The 17879-nt window shown below is 41.3% G+C and overlaps 1 protein-coding gene across 3 annotated transcripts in view; it reads right to left on the reverse strand.

Annotated features, from left to right (window-relative positions):
• CEP57 (centrosomal protein 57) overlaps positions 1-17312 on the reverse strand; it is a 41208-nt gene extending 23896 nt beyond the window's left edge. The window contains exons 1-3 of one of the 3 annotated variants that reach the window (XM_010812306.4): positions 17054-17312; positions 5548-6505; positions 1079-1235 (exon numbers count right to left, since the gene is read on the reverse strand). In XM_010812306.4, coding sequence (XP_010810608.1) covers positions 1079-1199 — 121 coding nt within the window. In that variant the 5' untranslated portion in view covers positions 1200-1235; positions 5548-6505; positions 17054-17312. 3 annotated transcript variants of the gene reach the window in all.
• Positions 17313-17879: the final 567 nt, after the last annotated feature.

Below are 17879 nucleotides of genomic sequence, written 5' to 3' on the forward strand. Positions count from 1 at the left end.
CAGGGATGAAACTGTAAAGCAGGTACAGTCCAGGGTATAAGAAATCTACAAGTGTTATTTAAGGCACGGAGAGATGCTGAAACTTTTAAAGTGGGAGAGACGATGAGTAACAGCAAGTGGCAGCAATGCTCTTCACTGGGTATGAGTACAGGTTGTATTACAATTATCAGTGCACTAGATGATGAAAACCTGAACCAACCAATGAGAATGGAGAGACAGAACCAGAAAGTTTGGGGGGCATTTCAGAAGCAAAACACAAGGCTTGGTTCCTGAGTGGTGCTGGAAATGAAAAGAGCAGTCCTAGATAATTCATAGCTTAGTCCTGATGATTAGGTGGATGATAATGTTTACTCAGGGAACAAAAGAAAGGCAAAATATTTTGAGGTTAAAACAGGAATGGGTAGGGCTTCCCCGGTGGCACAGCAGCTAAGACTCCACACCCCAAGTGTAGGGGCCTAGGTCTGATCCCTGGCCAGGGCTGCAGTACATGGGGTCGCAAAGAGTCGGACACAACTGAGCGACTAAGCATGCATGCACACACGCGCACACACACACTAACAAGGAACTAGATCCCACACGCCCTAACACACACACACACACACACACACACACACACTCTCTCTCTCTCTCTCTCTCTCTCTCTCTCTCTAATAAGGAACTAGATCCCACACGCCCTAACAAAGAGTTTGTATGCCACAATGATCCCACATGCCGCAACTAAGACCTATTGCAACTGAATAGATTAAACACAAAACAGGAAGAGGGACATAATTTTAAAATAAATGGAAAACATAAATTAAGAGTTTTAAGCACTGAGTAAACACACAAAGGGCTTCCTTGGTGGCTCTGTGGTAAAGAATCTGCCCACCAACACAGGAGACCTGGGTTTGATCCCTGAGTTGGGAAGATCCCCTGGAGAAGGAAAGGCAAACCGCGCCAGTATCCTGGCCTGGGAAATCTCATGGACAGAGAAGCCTAGTGGGCCACAGTCCATGGGGTCGCAAGAGTCGGACACGACTGAGCAACTAAACGACAACACACACACAAAGGCAGCACCTATTTCGTTAGGCTCTATTACCTCTGCTGTTGCTTTCCGGGTAGGCAAACGTAGGCTTATTTGGGGAGCGTCGCAGATCACTGTTAAGGAAAGGCTTATCGGGTGGATATACTACATATGGAGATGAGGAATGGCGAACCATACTTCCATTAGACTTTGATGGTTCTGCTAAGATGTTCTGAAAAATAAAAATGTGAAATTACCTTTCAAAATTTTAAATCACATATATTATGAATATATACCTATGTTCCACTGATAGCGACAAAAGAAGAAATAAAAAGTCAATGATCATACACAACAGAATTTAATCATTACTCGAAAATAATAAAACTTTTAAAGTGCTTCCACATGTCTAAATGTAGCCATATGCCAAATACTATAAAAAGGAAATAATGTTCACATAACTTGAATACAATTGCTCCATAGAAATACTTAAACGTGGTACTCACAATGAATTTACTTTCTTTTAAAAATACGTACTGTAAGATATATATTCAGAAAAGTAAATAACTATCTTCTTACAGTATCAGGAACTGCTACAAAGAGACTAAACTAGTCTATTCCCAGTCAACTACATACTTCCTAAGTATCTATCAAATATCCAAAACTCTGGGGGTATACAGAAAGAAAATAAGGTATAGTCCTTATCTCAAAAATTTTACATTCAGTTAGGGGAGAAAAAAGGAAGGAGCTACTAGAAAACATTAAGTCTTATCAAACACCTAAATATAAAACTTTATTTCCACATATACATCATTTTGTCATTTGTCATATTGTTTAATTTGGGATTATGTTTTACATGATGATTTTCAGTGCATGATAATATTTTGCTTGTTGTAGGTCAAGTGCTGGTAGAAAGACCCAGAATGGGAAAAGCTCAAGTGGAAGATATGACTCCTAGCTGCTCAAAACTAAGACATCCATTTTTCTTATTCAAACAGCCACAGTAAACTAGGTTCTCAACTCTTACTTTTGGGGAACTATGATTATAAAGTATACTTGTAATAACCTGAGTCCAGAAAAGTAAAAAGGAACAATGAATATTTACAATACAGAACAATGCCTCCTGGGATAAACAGAGGCCATCAAAATAACCGTATTTTACCTAATTCTTATTAAAAATGGTGGACTGTATTTCTACAATAAAAGCCGTGCAATTTTGCAGCTGATTTAAGAAAGCAAATAAAAAACACACACTACGGCTGTGAAAACTAAAAGCGAGGGAAAAGGGCTTGGAAAGAGTAGGAGATATATCTCAAGAAGTTCTCAAATCAATGCTACTCTGCTGTGAAAAGTCTGTTCACATGCAACAAGGACTAACAGCTTGCAACTTTTGGGCAAACTGACATCAAGTTTTGGAGGTGGCTGGAAAACAGGGTGTCTTTCAATTCTTTAAATATATAATATCGCCAAAGCTCTCGCAAAACACCATGAATATTCACATAACTTTAAGTACTATTCTTCACAGAGCGCCTTTTATCTCCATACCTATGAGAATCCTATCATTTAAGTACTATTCAAATAACAATGGTTAGGAAGCATTTAATGAACATATAAACCATGAGCAAATAAACTTATGATTTTCAAAACAAATTTTATCAGTATTACCAAACATGGTACAGATATTAACAAAAGGATTGTGTATAAATAATTTACCAAAAACCAAAACAAAAAGTAAAACACCCAAATCAAAAAATGAGAATCTTTGCTAAATTCATCACCTACTAGACCTTGTAAAGTGAACAGTTCAAAATTTGTATTTCTCGCTCCAATAAAAGTAATTCCAACCTCAAAAAAATCTGTTACATATATATCATCAAAATACTGCTTGGGCTGGGTCAATTGACAAAAATTATGCAAAGTCTTTTAATATAAAAAGGCAAGTTATAATGAATTGTTTTGGACTAGTAATTCTAAATATATTCCATTTTCTAAGTCTGTCACCTCATTTTGAACATCAGGGTTTAAGCAATGAAGTCAGTGTTACTATGAATGCTTTGGACACTGTCCTCATTTGCTGCCAGAAGTCTGAAGCAAAGAATCGGAAGTCACCCCAAAACAAAAGCAAGACAGAAAATAAAACAGCTTTATAAAAATTAATTATAAGAACTATTCTGAAATAAAATTAAACCAAGAAATAAGAAACTGATAACAATTACATATACAAAGTATCTATTAAAAATTGTAAAGGATAAAATGTGGTACTTCAGTCTTAGAAGTGAAATCCCATCACATGCTACATAATGATGAACCTTGAGGATTTATGCTTAGGGAAATAAACCTGTTACAAAAAGACAAATATTTTATGATTCCATTTACATGAGATATTTAAAGTAATTAAATTCATAGCAACAAAGTAGAAATGGTTATTAGTAAGACTGAGGAAGGTTGCAAAGGGGAGTTGTTTAATAGGTTACAGAGTTTCCATTTTGCAAGATGAAAAAGTTCTGAAGATCTGTTGCACAACAATGTGAATATATTTAATATTACTGAACTGTACTTTATAAATGATTAAGATGGTAAGGTTGGAGAAGGAAATGGCAACCCACTCTAGTATTCTCTCCTGGAGACTCCCATGGACAGAGGAGCCTGGTGGGTTACAGTCCATGGCGTTGCAGAGTCGGACAGGACTGAGCGACTAAATAACAAAGATGGTAAGGTAGTAGATAAACACCTAAGATTATAATACTTTGGCCACCTGATGCGAGGATCTGACTCATCAGCTCATTCCCTGATGCTGGGAAAGATTGAGGGCAGGAGGAGAAGGGGGTGACAGAGAAGGAGATGGTTGGATGGCATCACTGACTCAATGGACATGAGTTTGAGTAAGCTCCAGGAGATAGTGAAGGACAGGGAAGCCTGGTGTGCTGCAGTCCGTGGGGTTGTAGAGTCAGACATGACTTAACAACTCAACAACAATCAGACTCGAGTTCTCACTCATTCAGAGAAACACTTTTTCAAGCTCACCCATGACTTTCACAGTGCTGAACTCACTGATCTCCCAGAAGCACGTGATACAGCAGATCACTTCATCCCAACACTTTCTTCAGTGGAAGGAACACCACAATCTGGTTTTCCTTCTAACACACCAGTGTCTCCATCAGAATCTCTGGCTCTCTCTCACTTTCCCCTTTCTAACTTTAATGCTGGACTTCTCTAAAGCTTAGTCTTTCCTCCTCTTGTTTCCATCTACATGGATACCTTTGATGATATCATCAACTCTCAGGGCTTTCAAAAAGCCTCTGTTTGCTGATAACTTCCAAGTATGGAATACACACTTTTCCCTCTTGAAACTCCATACTCAAATCAACCTTCCTACGTGCTTCCTCCACTTGGATGTCAATGAGTATCCCAAACAATGTGTCTATAACCAAGTTATTGAATCTACTTCTCAAACCAACTCCTCTCATAAGCATAGCACAATAACTGCTACCACCACCTACCTAGCTGATCTGGCCAAAACCCGTGGATGAGTCATTTCTCCTATATATTCCACATCCAATCTTTCAGTAAATCTTGCTGGGTCTCTGTCTTCACAATATAGTCAGAAACTCTACAACTTCTCATCAATTCCACTACTAATTCTCCGTGATCTTTCTGTCTGGACTACCTTAACAGCTCCCCTCCCCCCGAACCATTCTTGCCACAGTCCCCACAACTCCATTTTCCAGATAGTAGTTGTTATGATTAAGAAAATAATTCAAGTAATGTCCTTAATCAAGCCCTCCCAACTGCCTTCCGTCACAAAGTAAAATCCAAAATTTTTACCATGGCTCCACATTATCTGACACCAGGCTGACATTGACCTCATTCCTCACCAGTCTCTCTCTAAACTACCTACCCACCCTCCCTCCGGCCCCAGATTTTCCAGCCATACTGACCAACTTCTGGATTTCTACAATGCACAGTACACTCCATTTTCATTTGCTACATTTACTCTGCTCGGAAAGCTCCCTTCCACACACCACTCAGTTATCTATTTGAAAGTCTGTCGGTGAGGTAAGGGGAGATTGGTTCAAGACGGTGGAAGAGATGGATATGAGTTCATCTCTTCCTGTGAAAGCACTGAACTGTAACTAGCTGTGGAACCACTGTGGACAGGAGGATGCGGGAACCCACCAAAAAGATACCAAAGGCAAGGGAGAAGCCACAAGATGGAAGGAGGGATGCAACCATGATAAAGTCAAATCCCATACCCACCAGGTGGGCAACACACGAACTGGAGAACAATTACACCACAGAGGTTCTCCCACTGTTGTGAAGATTCCAAGCCCCACATCAGGCTTCCCAACTTGGGGATCTCACAAAAGGATCTGACAAAGATCAATCCCCAAGGAATCTGACTTTGAAGGCCAGTGGGATTTGACTGCAGAACATCCACAGGACTGGAGGAAACAGACTCCATTCTTGGAGGACACAAACAAAATCTTATGAACACCAGGGCTCACGGAAAGGAGCAGAGATCCCACAGGAGACTGAACCAGACCTACCTGCTAGCGTTGGAGGGTCTCCTGGGGAGGCGTTGGCTGGCAGGGGCTCACAGAAGGGACAGGGGCACTGGCTGCAGCAGGCCTGGGAGGTGGCCCCCTGGCGTAAGCCCTCTTGGAGGTTCAGTTCAGTTCAGTCGCTCAGTCCTATCTCTTTGCAATTCCATGAATTGCAGCACGCCAGGCCTCTGTCCATCACCAACTCCCAGAGTTCACCCAAACTCATGTCCATCAAGTTGGTGATGCCATCCAGCCATCTCATCCTCTGTCGTCCCCTTCTCCTCCTGCCCCCAATCCCTCCCAGCATCAGAGTCTTTTCCAATGAGTCAACTCTCCGCATGAGGTGGGCAAAGTATTGGAGTTTCAGCTTTAGCATCAGTCCTTCCAAACAACACCCAGGACTGATCTCCTTCAGAATGGACTGGTTGGATCTCCTGGCAGTCCAAGGGACTCTCAAGAGTCTTCTCCAACACCACAGTTCAAAAGCATCAACTCTTCGGCGCTCAGCTTTCTTCACAGTCCAACTCTCACATCTATACATGACCACTGGAAAAACCATAGCTTTGACTAGACGGACCTTTGCTGGCAAAGTAATATCTCTGCTTTTGAATATGCTATCTAGGTTGGTCATAACTTTTCTTCCAAGGAGTAAGCGTCTTTTAATTTCATGGCTGCAATCACCATCTTCAGTGATTTTGGAGCCCCCCAAAATAAAGTCTGACACTGTTTCCTCATCTATTTCCCATGAAGTGATGGGACCAGATGCCATGGTCTTCAATGTTGAGCTTTAAGTCAACTTTTTCACTCTCCATTTTCACTTTCATCAAGAGGCTTTTTAGTTCCTCTTCACTTTCTGCCATAAGGGTGGTGTCATCTGCATATCTGAGGTTATTGATACTTCTCCCGGCAATCCTGATTCCAGCTTGTGCTTCTTCCAGCCCAGTGTGTCTCATGATGTACTCTGCATATAAATTAAATAAGCAGGGTGACAATATACAGCCTTGAGGTATTCCTTTTCCTATTTGGAACCAGTCTGTCGTTCCATGTCCAGTTCTAACTGTTGCTCCCTGACCTGCATATAGGTCTTGGAGGTCAGTCCTACCTAAAGTCTGTAGATTCCAGGGCTGGGTCCCTCAGACAAAAGGACTGACAGAGGTGCAACAGAGCCCCACCCACCAGCAGACACTTGGATTCAAGCTTTACCGAACGTTTGCCCTGCCCACCAGAGTCAGATCTAGTCTTTCCCACCACTAGTCCCTCCATCAGGAAGCTTGCCCAAGTCTCTTGGCCTCATCCACCAGAGAGCAGACAAAAGAAGCTAGAAGAACTACCTTCCCACAGCCTCCAGAATGAAAACCACAATCACAGAAAGAAAATCAAAATGAAAAGGCATTTTTTCTAGATTCCATACATATGCATTAATATGTTATACTTATTTTTCTCTTTCTGACTTTTTCACCCTGTATAACAGGCTCTAGGTTCATCCACCTTATTAGAACTTACTCAAACTCATTCCTTTTTATGGCTGAATAATATTCCGTTGTATATGTACCACAACTTCTTTATCCATTCATCTGTCAGAGGACATCTAGGTTGCTTCCAGGTCCTGGCTATTGTAAATAGTGCTGCAATGAACACTGGAGCACCTGTGTCTTTTGCAATTATGGTTTTCTCAGGGTATATGCCCAGCAGTGGGATTGCTGGGTCATATGGTAGTTTCACTCCTAGGTTTTTTTGTTTTTTGTTTTTTTTTTAAGAAATCTCCACACTGTTCTCCATAGTGGCTGTATCAATTTACATTCCCACCAACAGTGTAGCAGGGTTATCTTTTCTCTACACCCTCTCTAGCATTTACTCTTTGTAGATTTTTTGATGATGGCCATTCTGTCCATGAGGCCATTTTGATTTGCATTTCTCTAATAATGAACAATGTTGAGCATCTTTTCATGTGTTTATTACTAGATTTATTAATATATAATAGACCTGTATGTCTTCTTGAGCTGCCTGTATATTTTGGAGATTAATCCTTTGTCAGTTATTTCATTTACAATTATTTTCTCCCACTCTTAGGGCTGTCTTTTGGATATTTTTTCAAAAGTTTTTTCACCTTGTTTAATTTCCTTTGCTGTGCAAAAGCTTTAAAGTTTAATTTAGGTCTCACTTGGTTATTCCTGTTTTTATTTCCAATATCCTAGGAGGTGGGTCATAGAGGATCTTGCTGTGATTTACGTCAGAGTGTTCTGCCTATGTTTTCCTGTAAGAGTTTTATAGTTACTGGTCTTACATTTAGTCAGGAGAAGTTGGGATGAATTGAGAGAGTAGCACTGAAACATATACATTACCATATGTAAATCAGATAGTATGAATTGGCTGTATGACGCAAGCTCAAGCCTGGTGTTCTATGACAACCTGGAGAAGTGGGATGTGGGAAGGAGGTTCAAGAGGGAGAAGACATATGTATACCTATGGCTAATTCACGCTGATGTATGGCAGAAACCAACATTATAAAGCAATTATGCTCCATATTAAAAATAAATTTAAAAAAGTTAAAAGGCAGAAGATTCTGTCCCAGATAAAGGAGCAAGATAAAGCCCCAGAGAAGTCTGTGAGTTTTCCCTGCCTATCTAAAGTTGCACCCTTTGTCATTCTATCTTCTTACCCTTTTAAAAACACTTATTCCTACATGATATATTTATTATCTCTATGTCCTGTGAAAAAATAAAAGCTATATATTTAGTTTATATCCCTGACAGAGATTTTAAAAACTCTTACAATTTTTAAGTGATGGACAGTCTTTGTTATAGTGGGGCCTCTGATAGTAAAAACAAAACAAAACAAAAACCTACCAGGCAATTAGCCCTCAAGAGAAGGGGCTAGAGATTGAGTCCGATCACCAATGGCTGATGATTTAATTTATCATACCCACATAATGTAACCTCCATAAAAAAAACTCTTGAACAATGAGGCCCCTGGAGTGTCCAGATTGGTCACAGAAGCTCGTTTACATCTTACCCTGTGTGTCTCTCCATTTGGCTGTTCTGGAGTTGTATCCTTTATTTAAAATGAAAAAAGTTTTAACTGTGTAGTGTTTTCCTGAATTCTGAGTCTTTCTAGCAAATTACTGAATGTGATGGGGGAGAGTTAGCAGAACTCCTTAAGCTGCAGTTGGCTGGGAAGAAATAGATTCCTTGGGGACATGTGGAATTTGCAGGTGGCAACTGAAATGGGGCCAGTCTTGTGAGACTTAGTATCTGTACTGCACTATCTCCAGCTAATGTCAGAACTGACTGATGGCACAGTTGGCACAGAAAAATTGGATGTTGAAAAAACATAGTCATCCTATTAAGAGTTTAAGTTCCAAACAGATAATAAATGCTTAATCTGTTCAATGAATTATATAAATATTCTTCAAAATAGGAAAACTTCATAGTGTTTATAATACTGAATTATTCTGTTCAATAAAGTTCTAGAATTTCCACCGAAGAACAGCAGAAGACCAAGAATAGCTGCATTTCTTTTGAAGAACAAGGCAGATAGTTGCACTTAGATTAAAAAAAAAAAAATTCAAAATCATTAGGAAAGTGAGTAGAGACACAGGCAGAGACAAATACAACAATGGGACAAACAGCCCAGTAACACAGCCACACACATATGAAAATTAATATACTGACAGCTGGAATGGTAAACCGCTAGGGAAAGAATGAGCTTCAACAAGTAATGCTGAAATAATTGTGCATCTTAAATAAAACATGAAATTGGATCCCTACCTCACAGCACACTAATTTCAAGCAAATAAAAGACAATATGCCCCAACTTTAAAACATGTAGAGAAAAATATGGAAGAATATCATTAAGGCTTTGGAAGAACTTAACCAAGGAAGAATTTAACCAAAAAATAATAATCCTAAAAGAAAGAATAACTTTTATTACATTAAAACAATGAACTCTTGTTCATCAAAACATATCATAAAAAGACAAACCAAAGAGTACTAGAATACTCCTGATAGATAATAAACACCTAGAATACATCCAGAATGACTATAAATCAGTTAAAAAAAAAAATCGAAAGCAGGCAAAAGTTACCAACGGGCATTTCATGGAATAACAAAACCCACAAGATTAGCAAAATTATGAAAAGAAAAAAAGCATCTTCATCAATGAAGAGGGCGCACAAATAACAGGATATCACTTCACAGAACCTCTCAACAACAAGACACATCACCTGTTAAAATAGGATAGACCTATTAAAATAGACTAAAGGAGATTGTTGATGGGAACGCAAACTGTAACAATCACTTTGGCAAGCAATTCAGCAATTCCAAATAAAGCCAAAGATGCACCTACTCTATGACCCAGTATTTCATTAAATTATTAACTGAACTATTTTCTCTGTATTCTCTTAAAAAAAAAAAAGTGTTCTCAGTTTCTGAACATATACTACAACCCGTTACTGAGTTGCAATTCGCAGCCCAACCATCACTTGTAAAATTGCTGCTTCTCAGACCTTTTGGTGCCAGGCAGCCCTTACACTCAAAAATTGCTTAAGACCCCAACAAGCTTTTCCTTATAAGTGGGTTACATCAGTTGCTATTTATCACATGACAAAATTAAAACTGAGAAAATTTAAAGATATTTACTACCTTAAAAATAATAAATCCATGTTAGCATAAATATAATTTTTGAATAAAAATTAACTATATCACCCAAAAAATTAAGTGGCACTGTTTTACATTTCTGCAAATCTCTTTAATTCTTGACGTAAAAGAAGGCTGCTAGATTTTATTTGCTTCTGTATTCACCCTGTTTTGGTCGATGTATATAAAGAATCTGGTTTCCCACGAAGTGGCTGGGTAAGGAAGGATACTGAAGACCTCCTCAAAGGTCTTCAGACCATTCTGAAAACTACCATTCTAGAGAAAATTTTGCACATAAGGAACATACAGAGATGATCACAACAGGACTGTTCATTATAGCTGGCAAATATATGAACAAATCCTAAAAACTCCAAAGCCCATCAAGATACTATAGTACACAGAAATATAAAAGCACAACATTTGCTAGCTGTAGAATTCTGAATTAACCTTTCTGTACCTTATTTTGCTCATTTGAAAATGCAGATACTAAAGCCAATCTCATAAAATTACTTTAAGGATTAGATATGTTAATATATGAAAAGTATTTAAAATGCCTGCCAGATAATGAGTGCTACACAAGTATTACACATTATTATAACCTCAAAATGTGTGTGTGAAAGAGTGAGAGTAGAAGACAAAAGCAGGAAGATGCACAAAGGGGCATGAATGTATTCATTTTATGATTCCCAAAAATAAATCTCATATGAAATCTATGAAACAATCATAAAACACTTCTAAGAAAAATAAATAAAGAGCAAGTTTGTTAATGGGCCTGGATAAAAACCCAGAGAGACCAATTAGGAGACTAGCTTGTTAAGTCCAAAGTGACATTAAGTGTGTGTTGACCAGACTATTCAATCCATGAGTTCTCAGGCCAGAATACTGGACTGGGTTGCCTTTTCCTGCTCCAGGAGATCTTCCCAACCCAGGGACTGAAACCAGGTCTCCTGCATTGCAGGCTGATTCTTTACCAGCTGAGCCACCAGGGAAGCACAAGACTACTGGAGTGGGTAGCCTATCCCTTCTCCAGGGGATCTTCCCAACTCAGGAATCAAACCGGGGTCTCCTGCATTGCAGGTGGATTCTTTACCAGCTGAGCGAAAAGCAAAGACTGACCATTAACTAATGGGAAAATGTAAAACAAATTAAAAAAAAAAAAAACACACAGGAAAGATATTGTTACAACACTATGCTGACTATATACTTTTGTATCAGTATGCCTGATCATACTTGCTAATATTTTCCTGATACTCTCCACTAGTGAGTTGATACATAGCAGTCATTCAATAAATGTTAGCTGCTGTCACTCTTCCTGCTGTTGTTGCAGTGAAAGGCTTATAAGAACAATTCAAATGTATCACCTACTTCCACACTGTTCACATTTGAGATTTACACCTCAACTGCTATTTACAGATTGTGTTATTTGTGAATTTACCTAAGAAAAATCCTTGCCTACTAAAAGCATCTCCATTTATACTACACCTAAACTGGGTCCAGGGCTATCCCCTTGGTTCTGCAGTGAAGAATTTGCCTGCAACGCAGGAGCCCTGAGTTCAAACCCTGGGTCAGGAAGATCCCCTGAGGGCATGGCAACCCACTCCAGTATCCTTGATTGGAGAATCCCATGGACAGAGGAGCCTGGCAGGCTACAGTCCATGGAGTCACAAAGAGTCGGACCCAACTAAAGCAACTGAGTACCCATGCTGGATTTATCAATGTTAAATACACAGAAACTGTTAATATTCACAACTCTGAAATCTCATTATGAGTAGCCTGAGTTCATGTTGTAGGTTTAAAAGGTCTTTTGTTGTCTTATTTTATGAGCAGTTGTTTGTTAAGCTAAAGTGCTTTATAAATTCTGCTATAAATGCCAGGCTTATTTTTGATATGACAGTTAAAGTATCAAAGCATGGCCATTATACATTGATAAATTGTCATTTTTGTTTTGAGACAGTGACTTCCAAATTAGACATTTTGATTTAAAAGATCAAGTTAAAAGAGTTACACTTTGACGTGTAAAGCATTCTAGATATTCTTAAGAGTACTCTGGAAGCTGAGAATCCACTTAAAGCTGAGCTTAGATATAAAAATATGTTTTCTATTAAAAACTCTATAGCATTTCTGTCCCCTGGAGAAGGAAATGGCAACCCACTCCAGTATTCTTGCCTGGAGAATCCCATGGGTGGACGAGCCCGGTAGGCTACAGTCCACGGGGTCGCAAAAAGTCGGACACAACTGAGCCACTTCACTTTCAGGATTTCTGTCCAGGTTACCTTAAAAGACTAAGGGTTAACCACACCCCAGTAACTACTTCAGCTAGATGGCCTTGGCAGACTTCAGTTCAAGTCAACATTTATAGGCGTTTTCCTTTCTCAGTCTCCAAATGATGTTTTAAGAGTGGTGAAAAACACATCTCTCCTAATATTATTTATTTTTTTCTCCCAATTAAGTTTAATCACAACTCCTATATAATCTCAAAACCACAATCACAGAAAACTAACCAATCTAATCACAAGGACCACAGCCTTGTCTGATTCAATGAAACTATGAGCCATGCTGTGTAGGGCCATCCAAGACAGATCGGTCATGGTGGAGAGTTCTGACAAAATGTGGTCCACTGGAGAAGGGAATGGCAAACCACTTCAGTATTCTTGAGAACCCCATGAACGTTATGAAAAGGCAAAAAGACAGGACACTGAAAGATGAACTCCCCAGGTGGTAGGTGCCCAATATGCTACTGGCGATCAGGGGAGAAATAACTCCAAAAAGACGAGAGCCAAAGCAATGAAGAGATGGAGCCAAAGGAAAAACAACACTCAGTTGTGGATGTGACTGGTGATGGAAGCAAGGTTCGATGCTGTAAAGACCAATATAGCATAGGAACCTGGAATGTTAGGTCCATGAATCAAGGCAAATTGGAAGTGGTCAAACAGGAGATGGCAAGAGTGAACGTCGACATTTTAGGAATCAGCGAACTGAAATGGACTGGAATGGGTGAATTTAACTCAGATGACCACTATATCTACTACTGTGGGCAAGAATCCCTTAGAAGAAATGGAGTAGCCATCACAGTCAACAAGAGTCTGACATGCAGTAGTACTTGGGTGCAATCTCAAAAACGACATAATGATCTCTGTTCGTTTCCAAGGCAAACCATTCAGTATCACAGTAATCCAAGTCTATGCCCCGACCAGTAATGCTGAAGAAGTTGAAGATGAACAGACCTAACTAACACCCAAAAAAGATATCCTTTTCATTACAGATGACTGGAATGCAAAAGTAGGAAGTCAAGAAATACCTGGGGTAACAGGCAAATCTGGCCTTGGAGTACAGAATGAAGTAGGGCAACGGCTAATAGAGTTTTGCCAAGAGAATGCACTGGTCATAGCAAACACCCTCGTCTAACAACACAAGAGACGACTCTACACATGGACATCACCATCAACACCCAAATCAGACTGATTATTTTCTTTGCGGCCGAAGATGGAGAAGCTCTATACAGTTGGGCTAAAACAAGACCAGGAGCTGACTGTGGCTCAGATCATAAACTCCTTAATGCCAAATTCAGACTTAAATTGAAGAAAGTAGGGAAAACCACCAGACCATTCAGGTATGACTTAAATCAAATCCCTTATGATTATACAGCGGAAGTGAGAAATAGATTTAAGGGACTAGATCTGATAGAGAAGCGAAAAGCAAAGGAGAAAAGGAAAGATACATCCATTTGAATGCAGAGTTCCAAAGAATAGCAAGGAGAGATAAGAAAGCCTTCCTCAGTGATCAGTGCAAAGAAATAGAGGAAAACAAAAGAATGGGAAAGACTAGAGTTCTCTTCAAGAAAATTAGAGATACCAAGGGAACATTTCATGCAAAGATGGGCTCGATAAAGGACAGAAATGGTAGGGACCTAACAGAAGCAGAAGATATTAAGAAGAGGTGGCGAGAATATATAGAACTGTACAAAAAAGATCTTCATGACCCAGATGATGATGATGGTGTGATCACTCACCTAGAGCCAGACATCCTGGAATGTGAAGACAAGTGGGCCGGTGGAGGTGATGGAATTCCAGTTGAGCTATTTCAAATCCTAAAAGATGATGCTGTGTAAGTGCTGCACTCAATATGCCGGCAAATTTGGAAAACTTAGAAGTGGCCACAGGACTGGAAAGATCAATTTTCATTCCAATCCCAAAGAAAGGCAATGCCAAAGAATGCTCAAACTACCGCACACTTGCACTCATCTCACATGCTAGCAAAATAATACTCAAAATTCTCCAAGCCAGGCTTCAGTAATATGTGAACCGTGAACTTTCAGATGTTCAAGCTGGATTTAGAAAAGGCAGAGGAACCAGGGATCAAATTGCCAACATCTGCTGGATCATTGAAAAAGCAAGAGAGTTCCAGAAAAAATCTACTTCTGTTTTATTGACTATGCCAAAGCCTTTGACTGTGTGGATCACAATAAACTGTGGGAAATTCTGAAAGAGATGGGAATACCAGACCACCTGACCTGCCTCTTGAGAAATCTGTATGCAGGTCAGGAAGCAACAGTTAGAACCAGACTTGGAACAACAGACTGGTTCCAAATAGGTAAAGGAGTACATCAAGACTGTATATTGTCACCCTGCTTATTTAACTTATATGCAAAGTACATCAAGAGAAATGCTGGGCTGAATGAAGCACAAGCTGGAATCAAGATTGCCAAGAGAAATATAAATAACCTCAGATATGCAAATGACACCACCCTTATGGCAGAAAGTGAAGAACTAAAGAGCCTCTTGATAAAAGTGAAAGAAGAGAGTGAAAAAGTTGGCTTAAAGCTCAACATTCAGAAAACTAAGATCATGGCATCTGGTCCCATCTCTTCATGGTAAATAGATGGGCAAACAGTGACAGACTTTATTTTGGGGGGCTCTAAAATCACTGCACATGGTGACTGCAGCCATGAAATTAAAAGATGCTTACTCCTTGGCAGGAAAATTATGACCAACCTAGGCAGCATATTAAGAAGCAGAGACATTACTTTGCCAACATAGGTCCATCTAGTCAAGGCTATGGTTTTTCCAGTAGTCATGTATGGATGTGAGAGTTGGACTATAAAGAAATCCGAGCACCAAAGAAAGAGATGCTATTGAACTGTGGTGCTGAAGAAGACTCTTGAGAGTCCCTTGGACTGCAAAGAGATCCAACCAGTCCATCCTACAATCAGTCCTGAATGTTTACTGGAAGGACTGATGTTGAAGCTGCAATTCCAATAGTTTGGCCATGTGATGCAAAGAGCTGACTCATTTGAAAAGACCCTGATGTTGGGAAAGATTGAAGGTGGGAGAAAAAGGGACAACAGTAGATACGATGGTTGGATGGCATTACCGACTCAATGGACATGAGTTTGGGTAAACTCCAGAGTTGGTGATGGACAGGGAGGTCTGGTGTGCTGTAGTCCATGTGGTGGCAAACAGTCGGACACTACTGAGTGACTGAACTGACTGATATAATCTCATCCATCTACTTACACGTAATAGGCTAAGCTTGTCTTTTATCTTCCCTTTTACTGACTTAGTTCCTGGATAACTCCAGTTGTCACCTTCCTTCTTTCCTGTTAATCTTCTCTCACCTCTCCACACACTTCATTGTGCCTTCATTGTGCTGAAACCCTGAAAACCACTTCTGGCCTCAGTAAAACAAATTTTAGCAACAGTCACCAAAAGGTGAAACTGGGAAAAGGTGTATTTTCGCCAAAGTGATTCTGCTGTTACTGTCTCCCTAAATTTTTCCCCATTAACTTCTATGACAATCTTACCCTAATATTCTCCCTCTTTTGTCATATTTTAACAATTCACCTAACCGAACTCTACCTTCACACTACCTCTGCCTATTTCAAATTATTTCAAGTTTTCTGAAAGCACTTGTCTTGACACATATTCCAAATTGCCTGCGGTGCCTTTTTCTCCTCCCTTTGCGTCTTCTGGGACAAGCATTTCCTATTCCTTCACCACTCAGCTAGTTTCATCTTCCCCACCCCAAGAACTGCTAATCACTTTAACGTAGGTTCTTCTACCAGGTTGGTATTTATCAAACTGTACTGTGTAACAACCTAATTACATGTAGCTTCTCTTCAGTGCTTTCTTCCTTAGTAGCAAGGATTCTCCCCTATTCATCTGTGTAATCCTAGAGTCTGTCTGTATGCCACTCAGGTTTGCTAGATAAAGAGCTAACTTGAACTTCTGCACATTCATTACTGCCTATCTACTCCCAATGCGAAGGGTCCCGCTCCAACAAAATACTAGTACCTTAACAGGCTAGCGATTCTTCTAGAGGCCAATACAGTATTTAACATCAGCTCTCCCTGCTGATTTGCAACCCGGGGTCATCGTAATATGGTGGAAGCGGGAAGAGCGCGCGCGCGCTCGGGGTAGGCTAAGCACAAATCGAAGTTTCTGGGAGGAAGGGAGGAGGCACTGAAAGCAAAGAAATCCGCAGAAGCACTCGACTGCGTACAATTCAATAGCTGCCAATCAAGCCGACGAACTAGAGCGCCCACCTGGTCTCGGAGTTTCCAAGAGGGGCCGTTACACCCACGTGACCCGGGAACGCGGTTTTCGCGGGCCAAGGTGTAGGTAGCCATCCCTGCGAGTCCAGGCAACGTTCTGCAAACCAGGGCGGCTACGCCGAAAGGTGACGGGGGGGAGAGACAGACCTGAGTCGTCTCAATTGCAGGGTGCAGCCTCAAACGAAGCAGTGGGCGCCGAGGCAGCAACGGGGCCACCCCGCGGACTGGGGGAGACGCGGGACCGAGAGCGCTCTGAAAAGTGAGATAATGCACAGGGGGCACTGGGACCGACTCAGGGTCTGTTCGGAGGTCAACGGCTTCTTACCGAGAACTGAGAAGCCGAAGTCTCAGAGACCGATGCTGCCGCCATCTTCCAGCCCGCCCAGGGGAGCTCCGCAGCCCCGGCACGCTCTGGGTTCGCGTGGCTGTTCTTCAAGATTCGCGAGCCGCCCGCCAGGGGCGACCCTGAGCCGAACCCCTGATGGAAGGAGCTAGGGTGCTGGTGCCGGGTCTGGAAACCCCTGCCACACACCCCCAGCGGGACGCCCACGCTCGGAGCGCACACGGAAAGGACCACACGCCCTAACGGACGTCCTGAGCAGCCAATCAAGAGAGCAGGCGTCTTCCGCTGGCGGGAGAACCCGCCTCTTCCCTCGGTGACGTCACAAGGTAGCTCGTCGCTGACAGATCGCCGCCGGGACGCGGCGGGCGACCGGGCGGCGCTCCTGCGCAGAGGCGGGCCTTCTCGAGGGGGAAACCTGGGCGAGGGGTTTTGGTGTCTCCAGTGGCGAGTGAGTCGAATGGGATAAAATAAAACCGAATTCGAAGCTCAAAACTCTCCATCACTTCCCTCGGGCTAAACGCCGGAGAGAGCTTGAGTTTGACCCGGGGACGCCTCTCCAGGTGAGGTACTTCCCTTTCGGCCAATAACAAATACGATAAGGAGGAGCCTAGAGATTTGGTCCAATGGAAGTCAAGGGGAGAAAAAAAAAAAAAAAGAGTCGGGGCAGAGAGTAAACCTCCACAAACAACTGCCCAATTAGATTGGGAGCTCCCACGCAAACCTGGGACTGGCTGCTGGAAATAGCCGCGACCGGGGCCTCGGGGCGGGGCAAGTTTAAAGCTGCTTTCGCGCGCTGAGGCCGTCTGGC

The sequence above is a fragment of the Bos taurus genome, chromosome 15 (assembly GCF_002263795.3).
Source record: "Bos taurus isolate L1 Dominette 01449 registration number 42190680 breed Hereford chromosome 15, ARS-UCD2.0, whole genome shotgun sequence".
Classification (NCBI taxonomy): Eukaryota; Metazoa; Chordata; class Mammalia; order Artiodactyla; family Bovidae; genus Bos; species Bos taurus.